The sequence below is a fragment of the Delphinapterus leucas genome, chromosome 21 (genome assembly GCF_059928025.1).
Source record: "Delphinapterus leucas isolate spDelLeu-1000000601 "Yukka" chromosome 21, BTC_Dleu_Yukka2, whole genome shotgun sequence".
Taxonomy (NCBI): domain Eukaryota; kingdom Metazoa; phylum Chordata; class Mammalia; order Artiodactyla; family Monodontidae; genus Delphinapterus; species Delphinapterus leucas.
This window is the reverse complement of record NC_143149.1, coordinates 22,452,150-22,479,829: the sequence shown is the minus strand read 5'-3', so window position 1 is coordinate 22,479,829 and position 27,680 is coordinate 22,452,150. Positions and strand designations below refer to the sequence as shown.

At 34.9% G+C, this 27,680-nt stretch overlaps 1 protein-coding gene across 3 annotated transcripts in view; it reads right to left on the bottom strand.

Annotated features, from left to right (window-relative positions):
- TNKS (tankyrase) overlaps positions 1 to 27,680 on the bottom strand; it is a 176,432-nt gene that overhangs the window by 50,670 nt on the left and 98,082 nt on the right. For all 3 annotated transcript variants that reach the window (XM_089903698.1, XM_022571132.3, XM_022571133.3), the window contains exons 6-11: positions 17,452 to 17,546; positions 15,911 to 15,977; positions 15,421 to 15,607; positions 11,091 to 11,212; positions 9,537 to 9,628; positions 9,366 to 9,444 (exon numbers count right to left, since the gene is read on the bottom strand). In XM_089903698.1, coding sequence (XP_089759824.1) covers positions 9,366 to 9,444; positions 9,537 to 9,628; positions 11,091 to 11,212; positions 15,421 to 15,607; positions 15,911 to 15,977; positions 17,452 to 17,546 — 642 coding nt within the window. The remainder of the gene's footprint in view (positions 1 to 9,365; positions 9,445 to 9,536; positions 9,629 to 11,090; positions 11,213 to 15,420; positions 15,608 to 15,910; positions 15,978 to 17,451; positions 17,547 to 27,680) is intronic.

Here is a 27,680-nt window from a genome sequence, read left to right as displayed (position 1 = left end):
CAACAACATTCAAAATATTCTTTATATACGAGTCAAACTCTTAAAAAAACAGAGAGACAAAACAAATATACAGTCTAGTATTATACATATAATTAAGTGCCTAAATGGTCATTCAAACTGAGCTAACCAAATAAATGACATTGCCGCTCACAAGGAATCTTCTAGGAACTTTCAAGTTATACAGCTATATATATGCATTGCTGTCCATGAGTTTTGTTTTCAACCTAAAAAATTTATTTGACAGATTGATTTTATATACAGAAGCATTAATTTATTCTTCATATTTTAAATAGATACAACTTTAATTCTTAATATATATGTATTATTTGGAATTACCAGCACACTTACTGAAGAAATTCAGGAATGTTGGGGCTGATGAAGTCTTTTTTAAGACACAGTTTTATTTTCCTCTATCCCAATCTCCACCACAAGGATATGACAGAGGATGTCTTCAAAGACGCTTAGCATTCAGCACTAAAGAGATCTGTTTTCTCTAAAGTACAGAAACTGCCTCAAATAAGAAAAATGTTATATTTAATGTGTTACACCTCAACTGTGGTAATTAATGGTTAGAACTGGCTTAAGATACAAATTCAGAAGGTGTGAGAAGAATAACAGATGTCTGGCAGTTTTAAAGACAAACGTTCTTTTTTTTTTGTATCTGGAGATAACAAGCTGAGGTATGTATCTTTATTTCTATTTGAATAGTAAGAATGACTTTCCTAAAGAGGATAATTTGATAAAATGATATAAAACCACAATGGTATGTGACCTGAAATGTATAGGACATAAAATTATGATTAAAAAAATGCCAAAAACAGTTTTGGAAACCAGCAAGCAGACCATAAGGAAATGGTTAAGGGGATTCTTTCAAAAATCAGTGTGAACAGCCTAGTCTCAACAGCTAACCATGAGGCTCAGTTCATCTCTCGCTTAAACTTCAGCTATCATTGTCCACATCACTCATTTAGTAATTCATCATCAATTGTTCTGTGACATTTCTGTACTTAGGCATGTAGACTCACATTATAATTTTACGTTAACTATGAACATGTGTACATCCCAAACTAAACCTGATTTCGAGTAATCTGAGAGTTGAAAACAGTCTCTGTATTATTTTAGCTAGAGTGACAATTTTTTTTTCTGCCCAAATCAGGATACTTTGGAATTAAAAGCAAACAACAGTTAAAAAAAATTAACAGGCATTAATAAAATCTACAAAAGAGGGATAAAGACAGGAATCTGAAACAGGTCTATGCCCTGGTAGACAGAGACTACAACCTAGGGAACAGGTAGGTGGCAGGCATGCTGTAATATTTTTAGCTTGAAGGTAAGAAACATTACTCGACATCATCCCTTTTTATAAAAATCTTAAAAAGCTAACTTTGTTGAATACTGCTAAATGATTGCCAACTGTTATACATATACCTTGAGTCTACATTTCTGTAATTGGTTTTCTAAGAGAAAGTAGTTTCCTAGGATGTTATCTATCTTCCTGAAGCAGGATTTGTTCATGCCGTCTGCCTATTCAAAATTTCCAGTGGCTCTCCAAGTACCATGAGAACAAACCAAAGCTCTCCAGCTGAGACCAGCAAGATCTTGTTCCAGCATATCTTTTCAGATTTTCACCATCCCCCATGGACTACCTATTACTCCACCTACTGAACTAACTAATCATAACTTCTGACTAAAAAACTCCTTTGCTTTTCAGATTGAGTCATTATTTAAAATGTATTCTTTGTATTTTGTCTATTTCTATATATCTAATTCTTGGACATTCCTAGCTTAAATTCTATTTTCTTCATGGAATTTCTCCATTCTTTCCCCTAGCCTGCCACCACTAACAGAAGTAATTGGTCTCTCCTCTGAATAGCAATCTACCTGTACTTTCCAACCCGTATAACAGATATTCAAGTAGACTGTGTTAGACAAGACTATTTTTAGATTTTAAGTCCCTTAAGATAAGAATCTTTATCAAATTCAAACTTCCTATATACCTCATAGTAACAAGTGCAATACCTTGTACACCGGTTGTTTGAAAATGGTTGGTAAATGGAGGGCTCAAAAGAATGACAAATTAGTAAATTCTTATGATAAAGAATACCGTTTTCAACATACTACTCTGTATACTGAACAAACACTAGAGACTATCAAACTATTCTCTAACCAAAAGCCATGCATTTCTTCTTTCTCTAGAAATCTGGAGGGAAAAAAGTTAAATGCCTGTGTTGATAGAATTGTTTAATATTGAAAAAAACTGATTCACTTTATCTATAATAAAAGTATAATTTACGTTTTTACAGATATTTACAGGCCATTGTTATCCACAGTGGGATATACACAGTTAAAAGTATCTCCTGTGAGGAATGAAATAAACAAAATAAGCAAAAATTTAATTCTTAGCTAGAATTCTGCTACAGTAATCAATATTTTACTCTAATAGGTCTTTAATCCTTTAATGTGTTATGAACCCACCAGAGTATGGAATCTAAGAAGTTAAATTTTAATTTGAGAAAAATTAAATTTGAGAAACATGAAACTAGATTAATGTTTACTAGCCAAACTTGAGTATTATTATTTGTAAGCCTTCAATATTCACATGGAATTTTAAAAGGGACAATCAAGTTCTCTGAAAAGAGGTATATTATATTATAATGGTGCATACTTTCTTCGCTTTCTTAAAGGGGTACTTACCTTGCCCACATGCCCTAACTGTCAGAGAAATAAGTTGCAGAGAGCACAGCTGATTAGACTCGAGGTGCCAATCCCATGGCTGTGCTAAACAAACTGAAGTCTTATTCATACGCTCCCTTTCTCATCCCTGAGACTTGGGAGAGATGGCAGCTGCAGATGGTATATTTTTAAGCCAAAGGCTTATAAAGTAGGGGCTGAAAAGACCATATTTGGGCCATAGAGAAGTAAAACAGAAAAATATAGTCTATAAAAAGAAGAATGAAGCAGATGAACAAAGACTAGCAGAGAAAAGAAAGCCACAGAATCTCAGAAAGAGAAAGAGAGACAGACACAGAGAGAGAATGGCAGCCAAGGTAACAGTTTCAAAACTTGTTGTTCCAGCCTTTTGCGAATCTCAGCTAGAATTCCTGCAGATTATTTCTTTGGGATTAACCACATGGTTATCTCATAGAAGTAATAAGCAGGCATGTATATAAATAAGTATAAAACAGATTTCTACTTATGTCTAATCTAGATTCAGTCAATCTAACTGAACAGTAACTAAAATGTCTCTGAGACACTGGCCCCTTTGGACTTTATTTTGATATGATCAAACTTCAGATATTATTTGAACTATAAAAGCTACTTTGGATCTATATCTTTAAAAGCACTTTAACACCTTTGGCCTAATAGAATCTGCTTATCAATCCACCTCTAGAAGAGCATTAATAAAATCCTTAAAATAAGCTAACACATTTCTCCAAAGTGAGCAAAGGTCTTGATCACTCTCAATATGAGAAATAAGCCCATTTAATGCCAATGACTATTGACACAATTTCTTCTTACATACATTATAAATAAATCTGTCAAATTAAGACATACGAACATCAAAAAAAAGTTTTCATGTTTCACACATTTAACAGATGCTCACTAATGACAAAATAGCAGTGCTTTCATGTATGAAAAAAAAGCACTTCTGAATTAAACCTTTTGTATCTGCTGTATTAATAATACCGTATGCAATTGGGGCTTAGGTTGTACTTAATAATGATAGCAAACAAGGCAGTAGCAACAGAATGCAGAATGCCAGGGTACATTAACAATAATAAAGAAAAAAGGATAAAATCTTCATGTCTTTCCCATTTAGGCCTTACAGTAATCTTGCGAAGCAGGGGTTGGTAGAGATAATTATTAATTTTTTAAGATACAGAAGTTTACTCCTATAAAAGTGGATTTCTCAAATAAATTGGTTAATAACCCCATTTTCTTATAACCATCCTTTCCTTAAGAGTCATTTGTTTTCTGTCCTTTTGCTAAATATTGCCTGCTTGCCTCCCTGGACCCACATCCACCCTCCACCCTGCTCTGTGTCCTGGGAAAATCACGTGTATGGATCACATCAATGGGCTCTTTTGGTCTTTAACTTTTCGCTGTATTTGGCCAGTGGGAAGTAATGACAAGGGGACTGGTGGGAAGGAGAAGAGTGAGGAGTATGGATTAGATGTAGCCTTTATCAAAGGCTACAGATGCTGTCAGGTGGCCTGCTCTATACAGCGCCCCTGCTCCTTGCCCCTTCAGGCCCAGGATGATGATAGCGCCCACTTGCTGCTGGTACTACCTCATCCCTTGTTGATTTCCTAAACCTTGCCCACACCTTTGTATATAACTCCTTTATTAAACTTTCCTCAAATTACCCACTCTGAGTGTGCTATTTATTGCCAAGACCCTAACTGATACAATTTTCTACCTCTATATCTTTGGAACACCTCCTTCAAAAGCTACCAAGGCCCTTATGTGAAAATTGCCAAGTTAAATGGATCGTCTACCTTGGTTTCTCTCTGCAGCACTAATCACCTGTTCCTTCTTCACACTCCGTTGCACTCAACAGACACCATGATAAGCCTTTCAGTTCCTCTTCCCACTACTGTTCCACAAACATGAGTAATCCTCAAAGGTTATTCCTTGACTCTCAACTCATCTCTCCATATTCTCTACCAGGAACCTTCCTCATTCCCACAATGTATGATCACTATGTCAATGGCTTCCCAATAGATCTTTCTAATCCTAAGCTCTCTTTCATACTCTAGTGCTGTATTTCCAACCACTAGTTTTATTTAATGTCCCTCTATCATATTAACTCCAAGTACAAAATCATTACCAAGACATAGGACACCAGTATTTCTTTCTAGCTTTCTTACTTCCTTAATTGTACCACCACTTTCTAAGTTTATTCCAGCACCCAATTCATTTCCAACTACCACCATTTTCTAAGTCTATTCCAGCACCCAATTAGTCTTTCCAAATGGCTTTCGTCTTTCTCTTCCTTTTTCATTACTGATGCCACTAAATTGGTTCAGGATTAGCTTCAAGTTTGGTAACTGCTTTAACTTCCAAACTATTTCCCACAGTATCCAGCTGACAATCTTTATCATTTTACAACTCAATGTTGAGCTAGTGGATCAAAACAAATTATAAAGGGATTATATACATCTCTTAAATAAAATGTAGATAATTAAAGGAAATATATAGTATATAAGTTTGAAAAGACACATATAGAAAAAAATACAATGTTCATACTTACTAGCAATCAAAGTATTTTTTGTGTGCCAGGTACTATACAACATACATATATATATAAGCTCATTCAATTTTTACCAAAAAAACAAAACGAACAAAAAAACACCCTTGTAGGGGAGGTATTAATACCCACATATCACCAATGAGTCAACTGAGGTTCAGAGAAATTAAGTTCACAGTCATAAAACTAGAAAGTGGAAGATTCTAAACTGAAAACTATATCTATGTTACATACACAATATGCTTAACTTGCAGAGTGAACCTGTACTTTGTATTTATTACCAAGTTTTACACAAAAGAATGCTTTGGCTTATATAAATATTACTAAGTTTTATTTGTCTAAGTAAGACAAGTTAGTTAATGGTATTAGATCTCCCTACCAAATTCTCTGCCTTTTCTGATTTAGTAGTCTTAGCTTGAGAACTAGGTTCATCATGAGGAGGGGAAGACAGCAGAATGGTAGAAGCAGCCTAAGAGGGCTGAATCCTAATTTGGGAGTGGGGCTACTTGTTCAGAAGGTGCTTTTAGAATCAAATGGAAACAATGAGTCGTTCAAACATCAAATTGGAACCACAAGTTGCCCAGAAAGAACACTAGGCAAGCAAACATTAGGGCCCAACAGTAGCTAAGTTGGGTCTTTATAGTGAGCTTTTACTAATGCATTAGTCACCAGATAAACTAGCCCTGAGGGATAGCAGTTTGCCTTGGGACCAGGAAATGAGTGAAGGGGAGGATGGAAATTTGTATCTATTGGTTCCTAACCCTGATTAAATATGACTTTTTTTCCCATTTAAAGTGCCTAGTCACAGGAATTCTCAATTTTGTTGAACTGAAGTGGAAGGACTAGGGAAGATATACTAGTCTAAAAGGCATTCTACATCACTAGCAGGGTGGTTAAAATTATACATGACCCACTGATAAATTGTGACGTTACTGATGAGAATGTACTGTGAACATGAAGGGCAGAAAAAAGATTTAGAACCACAGACCTAGAGTAATGCTGACTAGGATAGGTTATATAAAATAATGTTATTTCTCACTGAACCTTCAGGAAATAAAATGACTCATGGGAGACAACAAAGAGATACTTTCCCAAAATGAAGGGCATTATTAATGGTTATTCAAGAACATTAAAATGCCATAAGATATTTTTAAAAATAGGTAAATGATAAACATACCATGTTCTTAAGTGTAGCAGAAAGCCTACTTAGCTTATTATTTTGTTTGACAGAACAACAAGACATTATTTATGTAACAGTGCAGTAGTTGTACCCTGAAAATAGGTAATAAATCTGTAGAACTCTGTTCCTTTCATTCCAGCTCATCCTGTTTAATTAAAAACATCAACCGTCCTTTTAAAGCAAGGATACACAAATTTTTTTGGATCATGCACCTTAGGAATAAAAAAATGTTTTAAGAACCATCTCAATATACATTTATGTACATTTATAAATTATAACCAAGCAGGGCTAAACTAATACATAATAAATATATACAAAATTTATACAAAAAAATTACAAAGGATGGGAAAGAGGTAAAACAATTAAAAATTTAAAAAAATTTTAAATTATTAGTTGTACAAAATATCATTTGGCTCAATTAAAAGAAACTTAAATCTTATAAAAATTATGTTGTAGATTTGAGGGTCTGATTTTAAGTTCATTTTCAATAGTTGGTCCCATTGGCTAGATTAGCTAAAAAGATTTCACATAGATATGTAGTGCCCCTGGAAAAAGTGCATTGTTAGCAAAGCCTTCTAAATCACAATGTTTATTTTTTAATGTAATTTACTAATTATGCTAAGGTTTTAACTGAATTCTGCTAGTAAAATTGCATTTTTCTTGATTCTTGCAAACTTATTATGAGGTGTTGCATTAAAATATTTTTAATAGGTTCAAAAACTACCTGAACACAAATTTAAAAACAAAACAAAAACTTTAAAACAGGTTAGAAAATCCTGTTGTTGCCCAGTTTTTAAATTATATAGATATGACAGATGGGTGATAAATACACATAATTTTTTGGCAACAAAATCACAAAACAGTGGATATTTTCTAAAAATCTATTTTCAAAATGTCCTCTTCATTTGTTAAAGTTCCTTTTAAAGAGCAGTTACTTTCTCATTCACTCTAAAATATGTAACTTTCACCTTTAAGGTTCTGATTATGTTTCTCTTTAAAAAAAAAGTACCTACATACAAGTAATAGTCATTTGTCACCATAGAACTATCAGCAAATTTTGAACTTCCTTATTTTCATTAAAAAAAAAAAAAAGGCACAACAACTAAGTACGGCAACCCGAAAATCCTGATTCATAAAATAGCCAGATAAACTTTTTATTCTATAAGATTGTCATGGTCATTCCCTCTGATTTTCAACAACGATATTTATCAAGATTCTACCATTTAGGATAATACCCATAAATCTACTCATGAAAAGTGCAATGTGTCACAAAGTGCTGAAAGTGAGCAGACGAGTGAGTGTACCACGGTCAATGCCCCCACACACAACTCATGTTCTTCCTCACGAAACACCTTGGGCTCTGACATGACTCAGACAGGCTGACACATGGACATAATGAGAGTGCCAGCATCAATCTGTGTATGAAATATTAGTACAGTAAGTCCCCTACATATAAACCTTCAAGTTGCGAACTTTCAAAGAAGCGAACGTGCGTTCCCATGTCCAATCATGTAAGTTAGTTCACATGTCTGGCATACATTTTTACATGAATGCATCCTCTACAAGTGGTTCTGCTTTTGTATACTTTACAGTACTGTATAGAGTACAGTGGTACAGTATCATTATTTCAAGCCCAGGATGTCTGGAAGCAAGCATAAAAAGCAGTGGTGATGTAGCTGGTACTGCCTAAGAAGCGCCAGCTGCTGTGCTGGACTACTGTACTTTTCAAGGTACTGTACCGTAAGATTAAAAATGTTTTCTTTATTTTTTATGTTTGTTTTTTATGTGTTACTTGTGTGAAAAGGATTATAAACCTATTACAGTACAGCACTATACAGCCGATTGTGTTAGTTGGGTACCTAGGCTAACTTTGTTGGACTTAAGAACAAATTAGACTTGTGAACATGCTCTTGGAACAGAACTTGTTTGTATGTAGGGGACTTACTGTAGATCTTAACTTTTTCATTTGTAAATAAATTACTATTTTTTTTTTTTTTTTTTTTTTTTTTTTTTTTTTTTGCGGTACGCGGGCCTCTCACTGCTGTGGCCTCTCCCATTGTGGAGCACAGGCTCCGGACGCGCAGGCCCAGTGGCCATGGCTCACGGGCCCAGCTGCTCTGCGGCATGTGGGATCTTCCCGGACCGGGGCATGAACCTGTGTCCCCTGCATCAGCAGGCGGACTCTCAACCACTGCGCCACCAGGGAAGCCCATAAATTACTATTTTAATAAATCAAAATTCTAATATTTTTTTCCTATACCCAATGGCTCATCTTGTATGTTCCATAGAGTGTCTGCACCCTACTTTGGGGACTCCTGCTTTAAAGTATTCACTCTTGAGGATTTAAAAATCTGCAAGTTCAAGTACCTCCGAAAAACAACCAGTTTGCTTCCCTTCAAGCAAATTTTCCTCAAGCAATTTATGGAGTCATGGAGTTACAGATAATGTCACTCAGACAATGCCAATAAAAATTGTTATTAAAATTTTATTTCTTTATATTAAGGTTATTTGAGAAAATTATTATCATTACCAGTTTGAAGGAACAAATGTTCTTTAAAATAGGTAGCAATATTTTACCTACCATTTACATAAATTACTTTCTGATAAACCGTAATTGATGTTGACTACCAAAATACATCAATTCCAATATTAAGGTGAAACAATATAAAGTTGAAATGTATTTCAAATGATAAGACCATAGCCACCTTTATTGCTTTATAGAAGAATGATAGTAAAGTACAATATAAAACACAGGTAATTATCTCTATTAGTAACAAGATTTAAATCAGCTTTAAAGGAGAATCTATGAATTCAAATACATGCTAACAGTCCTTTATAAGATTAATTTCTTCGGGAGAATCAGAGAGAATAGTCTTAAGTGCAGCTAGCTACTCAATGCCAAGGTTGGCACCTTATCTCAGGCATGAGCCTTACCTTTGCTCCATGTTTATGTAGAACTTCCATGACATCATTGTGGGCCCTTTCTGCTGCAACGTGCAGGGGCGTCATGAAACTACGGAGAGGAGGAAAGGAAAAGGTAATCTCCTAACTTGTACCACGCTTTCCCTTTAAGAACTGAGCAACTCCTTCTGCAACTGCACTTACTCTTTATTTTTTTCATTAACATTTGCTCCTTTTCTAAGTAACAATTCTGTCACTTGTTTGCGTTTGGGATGCAGGGAGGCCACAGCACAGTGCTGTAAAGTAAAGAAAACCAAGTTAATAAAATAAACTTCTATGTAAAAATAGATTTCTGAATTGAATAGCACCTGCTGACTATTTAAAACACTGTTATCTCAAAACATATATTTTAACATTATGGAGATGATCTAAATTCCTCCTAAATACACTGGGAGTATAAAACATAAGCCTTTAAACCAAGGTGAAATTATGCTCTCAGTTGAGCAGTAAGAGACTTCATTTCTTTCCCTTCAGCCAATAAGTAATTATCCAGTATATATTTACTTGAAGGTATCAGAATACTGCCTCTCCAAAGCTACAGAAATCTATAACTGAATTACTCAATCCTTCAGTACGCTGTCAGCCACATAAATCAATATTTCTCAAGCTCTTTCCCAGAGGTACTCCTAGCACTACAGGAGAATAAGTCCATATGCCCAGGGACAGGTAAGAAGGTAACAGACTTGAAGGAGCTTAGAGGGAGAAGTATTCTCAGAAATTTTATGTTTTACCCTCTATTTATACAACTTTTATATTCAACTTCATTTTATATTCATGTTCGTATTAAAACTGAAAAAGTAAGAAAACTACGTACTAATGAACAGAATGAACACTCTAAAAAAGCAGGTCAGGTTCATTCTGTGGCTTTGAGTGTCTCCTGGCAGAAATGCTGTGTAGCTTGAATGTATCTAAACCCCAGCATGAGAGCCATATTCTGAGTATACATACAGTTGGCCTATTTTGGTTTGGTAACTCTTATAATGTTGTTTTTAGCAGGTACTGCCTAGAGTTTGACCCTTTTGTGCCAGATATAAAGAATGTTAACTGAAGCATATTTAGAGGTCTGTGATAGAAGCATCACTTATGCTTAAATTCTGAATTCAGGTATAATCCAACCAGCCCTATACCTGAAACTTAATGTGGTCAATGACAAGGAAAATAGAACAATCTTTCTCAAAGTACATTAGAAGAAAAAACATGAATAGTTTTAAAAATTTGTACAGTCTGGAACAAAAAAATTCCTAAGCATACCATTTTTCTATAATGAATATAACAATTCTTTGACTACAATTGCTCAAAATGATGATGCACGTATCTTTGAAAATAATTTAATCGTTGATAGAAAGCAAATACGGTATTTATCTAGCAACCACAAGAAAAAGAAGATTCTATAGAGAAAAATCACATCTTGTATTTCATGAGAGCACTGGCCACAAAAGTACATTTGTTATAATACGGTTGGGTAAAGACAAAAGTAAAAATAATTTTCAGATTAAGGTTGAGCAAATGTCTATTCTCTCATCCATGAAAGCAATTATCTCCCTAACCAAATTTAAAAATCAATGCAACCAATATTAAAATGCAAATCCCTGGCACTTCAGATACTAAAGTTACCTTAATGTTTCTGAAATGAAAATCGTATTTTGCATTTGCACTACTATTACAGACCCAAGGAATGGATTAACAATAGGATCTTACCAGTGCAGTTTCATGAGACTGTGGTTGTTTGAAATTAATGATTTCCAAAGCAAGTGTTTTTTTAACTTTCGCTAGGTCTGCTTCTCTGGCTGCTTGTAGTAAAGAATGACCTTTAAATTCATCTGTTAATGAAATAATGGTTGACATATAAATATTTAAAATCTATAAAAATCATTAGCATGATTATAAATAAAGTAGAAAAATTATTAATTTTACACATTCCTCTATTTTAGCAACAGCAACAAATGACAATATGATGATAAAGGTGCAAAGGATGAGGGTGTAGGTCAATGAAAAATTTTGAAGTAAGACTATTTTCTACTCGGAGTTCATAAAGATACTCACTCCACCAAAGTTTTCAAACAAGCAACCTAAATGTTCACCAAATAGAAACCAGTTAAATAATTTGTGAATACTTATACACCGGAATACTTTATAACTCTTAAACAAAAAGATAGATCTATGTATATACTGACGTGAAAGTATATATTATTAAATGAAAATTCAAGTAGCAAATGAGGAGGACAGGCTGACCCTTTTTTGGTACTGTTACTACTTCTACTGCCACCATAACTAAATATAACTAATGATATAAAAAAGACATTTAGAGAAATATTCACCAAAATGTTAATAGTGATTATGTCTTGACACAGAGAAGGGAAGAACTGAATTATGTGGGAAGTGCCAGAGTCTGAAAATTTTTCAAAGAACAGTTAATGTTTATTTATTATTTGTATAAGCAAGTAAGAGATTTTTAAAAAGGCATTTCTAAATTAATTGCATAAGCAAGAATCCACCACTGTTACTCATTAAAAGCAAATCATCTTATTTTCTATTTTACAAGGTTGGATTGTATTTTGATATGACTACTTATTAACAAAAAGCTGAACATTGTTCTAAAAAGATATAATGATATGTGACCTAATATGTTACATTAATTCCAGGCCTGCCTTTGCATCTGCCTGGTACTGAATTCTTTTTTTTTTTTTTTAAAGTAAGATTTTTTTTCTAGGTATTTGCCCATTTCATATAAATATTTGATATTATCAGGCATAAAGTATTGACAGTATCTCTCAGGTTTTTTTAACTTTTTATTTTATATTGGAGTATAGCTGATTAACAATGTTGTGATAGCTTCAGGTGCACAGCAAAGCTGAGTCACTTGGCTGAATTCTTTCTCTTTTCCTTTCTCCCTTTCCTTTGAGGGACCCATGTCACTTTCTGCTCTTCTTCAAAAGACAGGAAGAAGGACTTCCCTGGTGGTCCAGTGGTTAAGAATCCACCTTCCAATGCAGAGGATGTGGGTTCGATCCCTGGTTGGGGAACTAAGATCCCACATGCTGTGGGGCAACTAAGCCCGCACACCACAACTACAGAGCCCACATGCTCTGGAGCCCACGTGCCACAACTGGAGAGAAGCCCGCATGCTGCAACAAAGAGCCCACCCACCGCAATGAAAGGTCCCGCATGCCGCAACTAAGACCCGATGCAGCCTAAATAAATAAATTAATTAATCAATTAATTAAAAGGAAGGCAATTTTAAATAGACAGAGAGACACACGGAGACACATGTGTGCACATACTCGTGTCTTATTAACTACTACTCGTCACTCAAGGTCTCAATTCAGATACTTGGATAAGCCTTCCTGTTGTTCCCCATTAGGATTCCTTCTTATGAAGTCCTTCGTACATGCCTTTAGCTGTATATCAGAGGACTTATCACACTGTCTTACCTGCTACGGTAGTCCCATCACCTAGCACAGTGCTTGGCACATAGTAGGTAGCCAATAAGTATTTATTGCATGAATGCTGAATATTTATAAAATAAGTCATGGCAGGTTTGGGGAAAAAACATCTTTATATAACCTCTTGTTTAGTGGTACTTTATCACTGCTAAATTCTTCAAAGTACAGGCCTATGAAGCTTCAGAAATCCCAATTACCCTGAAAACTTAATATTTATAAAATGCCTTAAAATCTCTCTTTCTAAATGCATTTGGAAACAAGAATAAAAGCTACTTTTAGTATTTTCAGCTCCAGTGTGTGCAGAACCCGCACTATTGTGTTCAATTGGCTTCATGAAAACAACAAATAAAAAAGTAAACAAGAAAGAGCAAAAAAAATGTGTGTGTAATGAAAATGCTGTAACCACGCGTATGATCAAAATATTGTTTTTGTTTCCTGTATAATTTTCTTAAAAAGAATTCTGTCATTGTGGTTGCCTAGTATAAAGCAGTGAGCATGAGGATGAAAACTGGTTAGAAAAGTTCCAACTTTGTTACATCCTTTCCTTCAGATAATTCCTTGGTAGAATCTTATTTAATAAAATAAAGGAGATACTGAGAAGGTCGCAAAGTACTCTAATCAGGGAACTTCTTCCTTTACAAAATTATACAAATTTAGGTTAAATCTTAATGTTTACAGTGGAATCAGGCAGACCAGTGAAATACAACATAAAAACCCATAACAGTACTCATAATTTACAAAATGACTCAAAGGAAAAAAGAAGTCAAATTGGTGACATGGGGATAACGCTGAGCCCAGGGTACAAAACTAAAAGAAAGAAATTAGAAAAAGATGTAAAAAATAAATTTTGAGTTAAGTTAAATTCAATTCAATAAACCTGCTGGGCACACAGCATGCACAATGCACTGTGCTAAGTTGGGGGCAGGCAGATACAGACCCAAGCACAATTACCATCAACACATTTTATTAGGTAACAAGGCATTGTATAGGTGCTAAGAAGACAGAATAATAAAACCAAAGGTCTTTCTAAGAATTTAAACTTCACTGGGGAGACAGAACGACACATAGAAAAATGCACTATATAATGCAAGATAACATATGGCAAGAGTCATATGAGTGGGAGAGAGAATAAATGCACTTCTACAAGGATTCATTGCTAAGACATCTGCCCAGTTATAATCTGGTTTGCGCTGGCCTGTAATCTAGTAGATGTCATCTGTTCCGGTACCAAAATAAGTTTAAATTTCCATTTAAACAAGATCAAAACTGCAAGGAACTCTTCCTGTTTTAACATAAACTAATTTACAATCTGTTTAAACTTAAATGATGTTTTCATTCTGACTATGCCTTTTTCTTAAATTATCATTTAAAGGTTTTCTCAGGTGTTTAAATCTAGTTATCTGATTCTTAGAATCCTAGATGTAAGAGAATATCAACCATGGGACAAATTAAAAATTAGGTAGGTAACGCCTACTTTAATTTAAACCTGTAATGCCTACGTATAGAATTAAATATATCTCAGTATTCGATATGACAACTAAATGTAATGTGGTATCCTGAATGGGATCCTGGAACAGAAAAAGGACTTTCAGTAAAAAAAATAAGAACTCTGAATAGAGTACAGCCTTTAATTAATAATGTATCAGTATTGGTTCATTATTTTGACAAATGTACCATATTAATATGTTTATAGGGGAAACTGCATATAGGGTATAAAAGAACTCTCTGTACTATTTTTGTTAAGTTTTATGTAAATCTAAAACTATTCTAAAAGTTTATTTAAAAACATGCATATGTAAACATAGGTAATATGTATCAGTACCTGAGAAGATTACTTCCACCAAATCATAAAAATTATCTTATTTAAATTTGGGCAAGTGATTGCACTTGGGCTATAACACACATAAATAAAAACATGAATGTGCAACTTGCATGGCTTGGGAAATAGTGAGTACTCCATAATGTTAGATATCATCTATTACTACCAATAGCACAAGAATATAACCTCTGTGAGCTTAGAGATTTTTTCTGGTTTGTACACTGCTATATTTCAAGTTCCCGGAACATAGTAGGTATTCAATAGATGGTTATTGATGGACTCCTCATCCTCTTTTATCTTTAAAAAAAGAAAAAGGAGCCTTACTTAACACATGAATTAGAATTAGGCTTCAATAAACACAAAATAAGCATAGTATATGTATGTGAGGTTCCTGTAGAATTCAAAAAGAAAAGTAATGATAAGAAAAGAGGATAATAAACTAGTGAACATGTAAGAATAGAAGTCTATTATCTAAGTTAGACAAAACAACAGCCCTAATAACAAAAATAAGATATTCTAGGGACTTCCCTGGTGGAACAGTGGTTAAGATGCCACACTCCCAATGCAGGGGGCCCGGGTTCAATCCCTGGTCAGGGAACTAGATCCCATATGCATGCCACAACTAAAGAGCCCACGTGCTGCAACTAAGGAACTGGCGAGCTGGAACTAAGATCTGACGCAACCAAATAAATTAATTAATATTAAAAAAAAGAAAGATATTACAATTTACAACAAGCGATGTTGACTTTAGGATATAAATACATACAAGTCAATCTTTCCCGGAGCTCAGGCGTTGGAGCCATATCCACAGCACTTTTGCCATGGCAGTTGACTAAAGTGGGATCGGCACCATGACTAAGTAACAAAGAGCAGACCTCTACACGATTCTTGGAAGCAGCCTCATGGAGTGGGGTAAACTGCCAGAGATCCATAGCATTAACACAAGCTCCATGCTGAATTGAGAAAAAAAAAATTAATGGTCACTAATCATTTCACTGGATCAAAAAAACTCGCTTATTTGACTGTAAATTTCAGTTATAACTCTGAAATGTCAACAATTGTTTTAATTTCTTTAATTTCAGCTTTTAAAAAATAGTTTAAAATAAGCTGAATAATTAAAAAATTTTAAGGCAATGGTGAACCTTAAAAAAAAACAATTTTATTATCTTAAAAATCTTGGCAAAAAACCCCCATGAAAGCTCATAATGAGTTAAAAAAAAAAGCAAATAATATTCAATATTTTTAATTTCTCTTACCTTTAGTAGCAGTTCTGTGACTTCGTAATGTCCATATGAACATGCATTATGGAGAGGAACAAGTCCACTAAATGGAAAAAGGCCAATTAAAATACTAACATTTCAAAGAACTTAGAGTCATTTATCCAAGAAGTGCTAAGAAACAAAATCTAATAAATCCTAGTACAATTATGTTTAAAATATTTTGAAGTATTAAATAAGAGAATACAAAGCATAACTAATGCTCAACCTTTTGTATTTATCTTGTTTTATGTATGTCATTAATGATAAAAGCACCAATTAGAAAAGCATTTTGGTAAAAGGAAGAAGTGCATGTACTAATTGAAAATCGCATGCTTCATATAGTAAGTATATATAGAAAATACATGTTAACTGATAGTGAATTGAAATATTCCTACCATTTTATTTCACTTTCATGGTAATTTCCAGCATAAGAATTCAATATCCAAACTATTACAATTTGCATATCCGAGTTATCATTCTGCATGAGTCAAAGACCCTCTTTTTTGTGGTGTACTTATCTTGAGGACTCACCTATTGTACACCATCTGCTTTCAGACATGCACAAAGGAAAAGAGATTTACAAGAGCATCAGGCATTTGTGCCCCTATACTATGGGAACACCATTCACATGTGGCACAGAACCTGGCGCAGGCAAGAGAGAAAGAGCACCAAAAAGAGCAGATTTTAAATGATGGACTCCTCTTCTGAGAGCTGTCTCAAGTACTGAGCTCTTTCTTCTTGTCTATGTTTCCTGACACGAAGAGGGGCAAAGTGAACAAAAGCCTGCTCCAGGGCTTCTTTTCTTTATGCTGCTCATCAGTGTAATATGAACACTACTTCATCTGGGCAGTCAGGTCAATTATCTTTTAGATATTAAAGTGGCATAATGAGAAATGTTAGCCCATCACATAGGCTAGCAGACCCAACTCACATTTCCCTGGAGGTTAGCTAGGAAAGTGGTACAAAGGTTTCCAAAATGCACCTATTCATAAAATAAATGACATACTGCTTTCTTGGTTCCCAGACACCTCTCTCCCATATCAACCTTCATAAGGACCTTTTAGGTTTTCTCAGTTTAGATGGCCAAGATTTCATCAGGATAAAATCAGAATATTGTATACTTACGTATACTTATGATTTTAGTTTATTAGTAAGAGATGGTCCTTTCACACCTGATAAATAGGATAGTTATGTTACTGGATTATCAGAATTTTTTATTTATCTATCTTTCTAAAGTGTAACTTAAGAGTTGAAAAATAGTAATTGCAATTGAGAGAAACAAATTTTAACTTCAAATAATAGAATACAATAAAATTAAACTAATTTAGGAAATTGTTATGAGAAGAATCCTTAATTAGTAGGAACATGAAAATGAAGTCAAATCACTGTGAACATTCTTAAAATGCTACACAAGCTTGTAAGGCAATGGGATATAAGATTTTGTCTAGTGCTCAAAAACTTTACTGTATCAGATGTTGAAAACAAAGAGTAAATATCCATGAATGAAACCATTACAGGAAATACGCTGATACACGTACCCTTTGTCTTTTGCATGCACGTCAGCACCATGCTGGAGAAGAAGCTGAACGATCCGAACTCGGTTGTAGCCCGCTGCTAGATGTAAAGGAGTTGACTAGATAGAAAAGAGAAAGAAAAATGTATCCCCCTCTTCAGGTAAATAATTGTTGCTTTGGCATCTAATCTGTATTTATTTATTTAAAGACAATGAGTGTTAACATACACAGAAAATACTGAGGTGAAGTGCCAAAAATTCCTATTTCCTAACTGGATGAGAGACAATTCACTCATCTCAGGAGTAAATTCTAACATCAGTGCCATTCACCTACTTCTCCTACTGGTTTTTCAAGGCCTTCAGTTATCAAGCCCTACCCTACCTATTCCACATTATTTCTTAATTTCTTTCCATCATGGACCATTCCTACTGTTCTGGGAAGACATGTCGGGGCTCATATTGCTCATAATTGGAAACATTCTTCTTTATGTTACTTGCATCCTGTCCACCTTTCAAGTTCTAACTTTTCAATCCCAATTTTATCATAAAGAGCTAGCTGTCAAAATTTCTCTTTAATAGGAAAAGCTGAAAAGCATCTCTGAAGAATATTTGAAGAAGTTCTAGTGGAAACAAAAAAGACAATGGACCGTATTCATTCCATTAGGCTGCTAGCAATGGGTCAGAATTAATTTCCTACCTTGGATACGATGAAATATGCCAAGATAGTATTTAATTCTTCTATTTTATGTACTGCATATGCAGTATAAATACAGGAGGAAAATAAAGTTTCTTCCCAACTAATTTCTGCCACATTTTAATTTGAACCAAGTTATTAAAAGGTGCTCTGCTCACATATAATATGATAATTAAAATAATCAAACGTGTCCTCACCTTTTAAAAAAAATCAGAAATAACATTACTTTAATTAAAAGTTTCTCTGCAACCATAGCAATTTTCCCACCTCTGCTCATTTATTTAAAGTTTCAATACTGTAATGGCTTTTCACACAGGGTCTAATATACTTTAATGTACTACCATGTCTCATGTCTTCTATTTTGGGCCTTGGGATTTAATAAGATTTTCCATTTATTTTCTTCACATGTTTTGATACAATAGAATTACTTAATACTGTGCTATCTATTACTGCTTTCAAGGCACTCCATACATTTTATATGTTCTGACAGTCTCTAAGTTTAGGAACTATTTTTGAGCAATACACAGCTAATAATGAGATCAGGTAGTTTGGAAAAGAGTCCTGAATAGGAAGTCAGGAAACATGATCACAGTCCTGGACTTGTGGAACTCTGAAAGTTATATTACCTACATAGCTCAGCTTCCTCACATGTAAAATGGAGATAAAACCACCCATCCTAGCTATTTCAAAAGTTCATGAAAAGTTTTCTCCCACATATACCCACATACCTTTAAAATGTAAAATGCCACATAAAAACAGATGACTAAAATTTCTGAATCATCAAACAAGCAGCCCATCCAAGTTTCTGCCTTCAGACACCTGTCAACTTACTGTAAATGATACCTCTAGGGACTATCAAATTATTTTCAGGGCTTATTTTCCCCATCCTTTAACATTTTAAAGATGTTGTTTCACTATCTTCTGGCTTGCATTGTTTCAGACTAGAAGTCTGCCTACATGCTATCTTTACTCCTATGTACATGTGATTTTTGTTCTGGATATATTCATAATTTCTCTTTATCACAGACTTTAAGAAATTTGACTTGTGATGTACCTTGGTACAGTTTGTTTGTTTTTTTTTCCTTCTTTTTTTGGTGTATGTGTGTGCTTGGGGTTGGCTGAGCTTCTTCGATCTATTATTTACAGTTTTCATCAAATTTGGAAAACTTTCAGCTATTATTTCTTCAAATATTTTTTCTGCCCTCTCTCTTACCATTCTCTCTTTTGGGGACTCCAATTGTACAGATGTTAGGTTGTTTTCAAAGCTTGTGTTTAAGCTTTGTAAGTAGGACCAGAGCAGCCTTTGTTCTAGGACTAATTTTCCCCTTCTACTGAAGCATTACCCTTTTGAGTACTCTATGATATCTAATGAATTATGAGGTTTGTCCTTTCTGGCTGGTGGCAACAGAAATGATTAAAGTCTCTGTGAGTTGCTAGGATTGTTACCTCTAATCCTTTTGGGTGGTTCCTTTATCAGCCTCAGGTAGTTTCCTCATATCTGTATTACTCAGTACTCAGCTGAAGATAGTAAGGGGATCCTTTGCAGCTCTCTGGAGCTCTCTTCTCTGTGCAGCTCTCCCTTCACTGGTCCTCCACCTTGCTAACTCTTGCCACCTTGGTCTCCTCAATCTTCTAATTCCATCTTCTCAAGTCAGGGAAACCACTGGGTGCCTCCTGGATTTTCCCTCCCTGCATCAAGGCCTGGAAATTCTTTCTAGGCAGCAACCTGGAGCAATCACAGAACTCACCTTATTTGATTCCTATCACTCAAGGATCACTACTATGTACTGCCTGATGTTCAACTTCTGAAAATCAGTTTCATATATTTTATCCAGTTTTTTTTTTTAATTGTTTCAGGAAGGAAGGTAAATCTAGTTCCTGTCACTCCTTCTTGGCCCACTTTCAGGGCTGAATTTGACTTTAAACTGCAGTTGGGAAGCTTCCTCAAGAGACAGTAACTGCTTTGGATGAATGGTCAATGTGTCAGTAAGCTCTCATAGGACAGAGCTGACATTTAATATTATAATGAAAAGGTGACAACTGCATTGCTGATGCACAAAAAGATTTTCTTTTTTCGTATTAAGTATCTCTTACAAAATTTTATTTGTATATAGTTGGGTAAATAATAGTATTTATTTCTTATTCTTGAAAATAAACTAAGTCCCTAAATGAATGAATACATATACACACACACTAATTGTTCATGTAGAAGGCCAAAACAAAAAATTATATCTAGTTTCTGGATTTTAAAAAATCATTATGAGACTAAAAATTATCTATAATGCTTTGAAAATGGTAATATAATTTTTAATCTGTATAATTTTAAAACTTATATAACTCAAATAAACTAGAAGGCTCTGTAATTGAAATAGTAGAAAGTGATAGAAGGCCTGAAAAAGAGCAGTTGTTAAAAAATGGAGTTGAGGAGTGAGTGTCAAAAACTATTAGGAAGGAGAATTGCTAGAATCTGATAATTGATAATTAAGTAGTAAGGGATATAGCAGCTTCCAGTTTGGAAATGTCAGTGATAGAGGAAGGAAAAGAAGGAAGAAGGGAGGGAGGGAGAGAGGGAAGAAGAGAAGGGAAGGGAAGGGAAGGAAAGGTAACCCAAAGGGAGAGAATGTGAGGTTTGGGTTTATTGTGTTTGAGTGCCTATACGATACCCTAGTGGTAATGGGACTAAGAATGGAGTTTTGGAAAGATCACTCTGGTTACTCAGTAGAGAATAAACTGGAGAGGGAGGGCAAATCTGACGACAGGAAGATCTGAATAGAAGCCTGCAGGACTAATCTAGGAGGGAGATAATGACAGTGTCAGTTAGCAAAATGGTAGCAGCATCTAAGTAGAGGTAGTTGAGCTATGGGAGTGGATGAACTCACAGGGAGAGTGAGTACAGAAAAAGCAGGGTGAAACTTTCTGAGGAGTCATTCCAATGTGGATGCTAACTGTGCAAACTAAATAGTATCATTGGAAGGCACATAAAAATCTGTGAAATGCCTGCAATAAATTTGAGGAAATGGTAAAAAGCGAAAAGAAGAAGTACAAATTGAGAACAAACGATGGTTTGAACAAGCTTATACTACTAAGAGTCCAGGAGCTTTTCCTCTAGAAAAAAATTTATCACTAAACATTATATACTAAATGCTATCTTCTGATGCAAAGCAATTAAAATCATGTGATCTAGTGAATGGTTACCACACAGTGCCAACTTTATACCTCAACTACCAAATGGCATAGCAACGATAAGAGTAATTTTCTAAATGCTAGGATAATTAACAGAGTGTAATTTTGGTTTGGAAAAAAAAGGAAAGCAGGCCCATTTGTAAAATACTCACACGTTACTTGATAATTTTGTGTTGGCTGTAAACTAGCAAACACAAGAATCAAACATTTAAGGCATCACTGTGCACAAGACAGCAGTCACTGTCAGTTTACACACCTCATATTTATTCTTAAAACAGATTTTTTGTTGGGAATACTTTAAAAGTCAAACATGTAGAGCGATAAAAAGAATAAAATAGGGGGTTTCCCTGGTGGCGCAGTGGTTGAGAATCTGCCTGCTACTGCAGGGGACACGGGTTCAAGCCCTGGTCTGGGAAGATCCCACATGCCGTGGAGCAACTAGGCCCGTGAGCCACAACTACTGAGCCTGCGCGTCTGGAGCCTGTGCTCCGCAACAAGAGAGGCCGCGATAGTGAGAGGCCAGAGCACCGCGATGAAGAGTGGCCCCCGCTTGCCACAACTACAGAAAGCCCTCGCACAGAAACGAAGACCCAACACAGCAAAAATAAATAAATAAACTCCTACCCACAACATCTTCTTTAAAAAAAAAAAAAAAAGAATAAAATAAAAAACATGTAGGGTGATAAAGTATGAAACAACTGCAAATATAAAAACTCTATCAAAAACCCATCTTAATATTATTCTGCTGTAAGAGAAATGTTATTACTAATATTTTCATATTGTAAAATGTTTACAGAAAAAAGAATCCTTACTTAAATAAATCTCATAATTCAAAGTTTTCTTCTTGGAATCAGGCCATAGGAAACAATAAACTTGTATATATACATTTATCTTTGATTTTTATGATACACATTTGCAGCATACAATAATGCATTAACTTATCCTACACATACATGCATAGTTAAAATAGGAACAACTGACAACCTGTTATAAAACTGTGGATGCAACTTTAACAGAAGTGCAGGCAGCACAAAATAAGGAAGTGAGTGGAGGCTTTTAAGCCTTGGGTTTGCTTTCCTCCTCTGCAAAATTTACAAGGTATATGGCTTTGGACTAATTTCTTAATGTCTCTGAGCCTTGGTTTCTAATATCTGTAAAATGAGAATTATAATTCCTACCATATAAGGCTATTTCATGCATTATAGATAACTATATAAAGCACCTAATACAGTATCACATAGAAAAAGCTCAACAAATGGTGGTTATTACTTATTATCACCTTATTAAGTATCTTAGAAGTTATTTCTTAACGGTCATTTATCAGTCCTCATCTTACTTTACCTATCAGCATCATCTGACATAGCTGAGCACTTCTTCCTTCTTGAAATGTTTTCCCCTTGGTGTCTAGGACACCTAGGTACCCACACTTCTTTTCTGGTTGCTCCTCACTTTCTTGACATTGGAGAACTCCAGGACTGTGTCCTTAGACCTTTTTTCCTCATTATCTACACTCACTCTTTTGGTGATCTCATGCAGTCTTGGGGCTCTAAACAACATTTATATGCTGACAACTCCTCAATTCTATCTCCAGTTCAGTCTTCTTTGCTGAACTCCAAACTCTCATAATCTAACGTCCTACTTGACATCACCTTACGGATATACAGGAGACACTGCATGCTTATCATGTTCAAAACTGAGCTCTTAGTATTCCCTCCAAAAGCTACTCTGCAGAATTTCCTATTGCTGTTAATGGCAACTCCATCCTTTTAGTTACTCAGGTCAAAAACTTTGATAGTCTTTCTTGATTGTCATCTTTCTCTCACACACTATGCTCACTGCATCAGACTATTTCTGTTGGCTTTATCTCCAAAGTCTCTCCAGAATCCCATCACTTCTCACCACATGTACTATCACTATCCTGGTCTAAGCACCATCCTCTCTCAGCTGATTGGTTGTAACAGCCTCCTTGCTTCCAGCATAATTCTCTGAGAGCCTACGAAACATAGCAGCAGAGTGATCCTGTTAAAATGTTAGATGTTCCGGTCCTCAGCTCAAAATCTTCCAATGGCTCTTCATCTCACTCTAAGTAAAGCTGAAGTCTTTATAATGATCTAGAAGGCCACAGACAATCTCTCATTACTACCTCCAACTTTCTGACCTCATCGTTCACTCTGGTTCACTCCAAACAGCTCAACTGCCACAATTATTAATTTGCTAAAAAAACTAAAGGCCTACAAATAACAAAATATTTTCCCACTTAAATTTAATTTCACACATGACTCCTTAACAAATCCAAACAATGGAAGACAAAGTATTCCTAAGGATTAAATATCAAAGCAAGAAAATTCTATAGATACACAATGCAGCCATCACCTTTGGAAGACCTATATTTTATTATGTGCCTAGAATATCAAAATTTAATTTCCAAATATTTTTTTCCTACTGAGCAAAGAAATCATGAAAACTACGTCTCAAGATTTAAATGTATTATTACATATTCAATCCTAAGGGAATTTTAGCATTTAACACCAAACACACATGGCTATCTCACAAATGACTGCTGGGTACTGGGGAAAGGTTCCTCAGTTTGTTAGTACTGAGAAAGCTTTTGAAGTTAACACAGAGACAGAATATCCCAATCTTGACAGCACTTCTCATCTAAGAAACATAAAATATTATAAAAATTCTTAATTTCTTAAGACTATTATTATTGTTCTATTTTTACAAAGTACAGGCATACCTCAGAAATATTGTGGGTTTTGTTCCAGACCACTGCAATAAAGTGAATATCGCAATAAAGTGAGTCACAAATTTTTTGGTCTCCCAGTGCATACAAAAGTTATATTTACACTATGCTGTAGTCTGTTAAGTGTGTAATAGTGTTATGTCTAAAAAAATGTACATATCTTAGTTAAAAAATACATTATTAAAATGCTAACCATCATCTGAGCCTTCAGCAAGTCGTAGTAGTAACATCAAAGACCACTGATCACAGATCACCATAACAAATAGAATAATGAAAAAGTTTGAAATATTGTGAGAATCACCAAAATGTGACACAGAAACATGAAGTGAGCAAATGCTGCTGGAAAAATGGCGCCAATAAACTTGCTCAACGCAGAGTTGCCACAAATCTTCCATCTGTAAAAACACAGTGTCTGAGAAGTACACTAAAGCCAAGTGTAAAACGAGGTCTGCCTGTACAAAATTTGGGGCAATCCTTAAACAAGATTTTAAAATGAGATTCCAAAATACCAGTACTCCAGATAAATATCTCCTTTCCTCTTATTCTGTCTTTGGACACTACGACGCTACTTTTGCAACAAAAAGTGGTCAGTAAAAAGATTGCCAAAGACAGTCTTAAAACTATTTGCCACAATCTTTTACTGTAACACTTGTCATGAAATCATATAGTTAAATATCTATGTGTCTGTCTCCTCTAATCCACTGTGAGCTCATTGAGAATGAACAGCATATCTTAATTTTATGTTAGAAGGCTTAACACAGTGCCTCATACTAGTAAAAAAAGAAATGAAAGTTATGGTTAGCTTTTGATTTACGTTAATAAAAGAGAACAGGGGATATGAATAATCCAGCTTGGTGAATTTGATTTTGAATTTGTGTGAAAGATTTACACCACATTTCAACACAGTCCTGTGTGATGTTTGAAGCGTTCCCTAGGAAAGAACAAAACCACAACTGAGAAGCCAGGATGTAAGTCATCAGAGAGCTGCCTAACTTCATGATGTGTAGTGTACTGAGGTTTTCTTTAAGATTTCCACTTTGACCTAGATCAAATCCTCCTGAATTTTTCAGATTAGGGTAACCAATTCATCCTGGTTTGCCCGAGACATTCTTAGTCTCAGGAAACCCACGCATCCCAGGCAAACTGGGATGGTTGATCACCCTACTCTAGCTAGGCTTAATGCTGAATGAGTTTCTTGGTTTCCGGAGCTGTCCCAAGTCAGAAAGTAGCGTGTGTGTCTGTGTGTGTGTGCCCACCTGCAAGGGCACACATGCATTCAGAATAAGGCAAGACTTACTACTTTACCAAATCAGGAGAAGAATCATAAAACTTTATCATCTGCTCAGATCTTTCAGTGTTCACCTGAACATCCATGTATTCATCACCCAGATTCAACAATCATTTATTATTAAGACTTCGTTACACTGGCTTCTGTTATCTCTTTTATTTTCCCCACTGAAGTATTCTGGAGCAAATTCAAGACACTACATACTTCTGTAGGTGCCTCTAAAAATTATGGGCAATTTCTTAAAAAACCCCGATATTATTATATCTAATAAAATAGTGGTAAATCTTTGGTATCACCTAATGTCCATGTCAGTATTCAAATTTCCTGTCTGTCTCAAAAACTTTTAAAAGTTCATTTGCCAGATGTCAGGAAGAATACATTTCGTTATTGGGCCGTTATGTCTCCCCAAATCTACGACAGTCTTTGACCCTCCTTTCTTTCTTTTTCTACAATACTGACAACTCTCCTTCTGCAATTTGCTTTTCTTCTCTTAAAATATTAGCACATAGAGGTCTATCTTATTCTCTGGATAGTATTTCCATTGTGTAGCTGCATCGTAATTATTTAACCATCACCTTATAAATGGACATTTACAAATGTTCCAGCTCTGCTCTGGTTATCTTAACAAAACACATCTCATTCAAGCTTATCATTTGGTTAAGATAGATCAGTGTTCCCTTCTACAAATAAAATACTGTATCTGCCTTTAATACAAAACTCCCAGGAAGATATAATAACTGCATAATCAGAGCTTATTAAATTTCTTTTAGGCACAGAGACATGATTAATCGGCTTGTGAGGTACAGCTAAGAAGTTCTTTGAGACAGTGATACTTAAATCAGAATCAAGCCAAATTAAAAGCTAGAGAATCAATACGGGCATGAGTCCATGGAAATAAATATATCTCATCACTGATGCCTGTCTTTTGAAGAGGTATTTTAAGTAGTACCATAATAAAGATTAGACAGTCTCCTTGAAGTTTCTCAACTCTTGGGCTATTATAATAATCTAAAAGAGAAACTATCTGGAGAATGAAAATTGATGAACCAAAGTAGAAATAAAATTTTAAAAAGATACTTTATTCACACCTTCCCCCCAAACTATATCTCTTTTAACTTGTCTCTTCTACAGAATACACTTTACTAGATCCTCTAATAATAATGACTTCTTTCCCATTATGAGTCTTTTTTTCTGGTCCTGGCATTCTTGGTCAACAGTTCTCTAAAGCACAGTGCCTAGAGCTAAATACACCTAATAATAGATACAGTCCCATCACAGCAGATTAAATCAGGACTAGTTTCATAAATAGACATATTACTCCTACAACCTAACAGTGTTTAACGTATTAATGTTTTGAAGTCACTATCTCTGTAATGGGAGGGAGTTGGGTAACAATAGTACTGGCTTCCTCACAGTGTTATTTTCTGGCTAAAATGAAATAAAACATATAAAAACATTTTGAAAATACCAAGTATTTTATTGGAATAACAGCTAAAATCTACTGTGTACTTTCTATGTATTAACTTGTTTACTTTACACAACTACTACCAGAACTAGAAACTATTATTATCTCCATATAACAAATGAGGAAACTGAGAAACAGGGGGGTTAATACAGCAAGTTAATAGCACAGTCAGAGATCATATGCAGGTAAGTCTGACTTCAGAACTCTCATTCTGCCTTCCTTCCTTTCCTTTGGCTGGGCACTTTGGTTCTGGATAGTATGTTCAGAAATGGATCAGTATGGCTGAGAGGCAGGAAGAATTACTCTTGGTAGGCAGGGATTACTTTGGTAGTTCTGACTCAACTCAGCACTCAGATCAAATCCTATCAATACTGAGAGTATGACCATACTGTTGGATGAGTGCCCCAGAAAGGTAGGACTTTTTTTTTTTTTAATTTGAAGTATAGTTGATTTACATTGTTGTGTTAATTTCAGGCATACAGCAAGGTGATTCACATATATATCCTTTTTCAGATTATTTTCCATTATAGGTTATTACAAGATATTGAATATAGTTCCCTGCGCTATACAGTAGTAGGTCCTTGTTGTTTATCTATTTTATATATAGTACTGTTAATCCCACATTCCTAATTTATACCTCCCCTGCCTCTTCACTTTGGTAACCATGAGTTTGTTTTCTATGTCTGTAAGTCTATTTCTGTTTTGTAATTAAGTTCATTTTAGATTCCATTTTTTAGATTCCACATATAATTTGTATCATATATTTGTCTTTCTCTGTCTTACTTCACTCTAGGTCCATCCATGTTGCTGCAAATAGCATTATTTCATCCATTTTTATGGCTGAGTAATATTCCACTGTATGTATGTATGTATCTTCT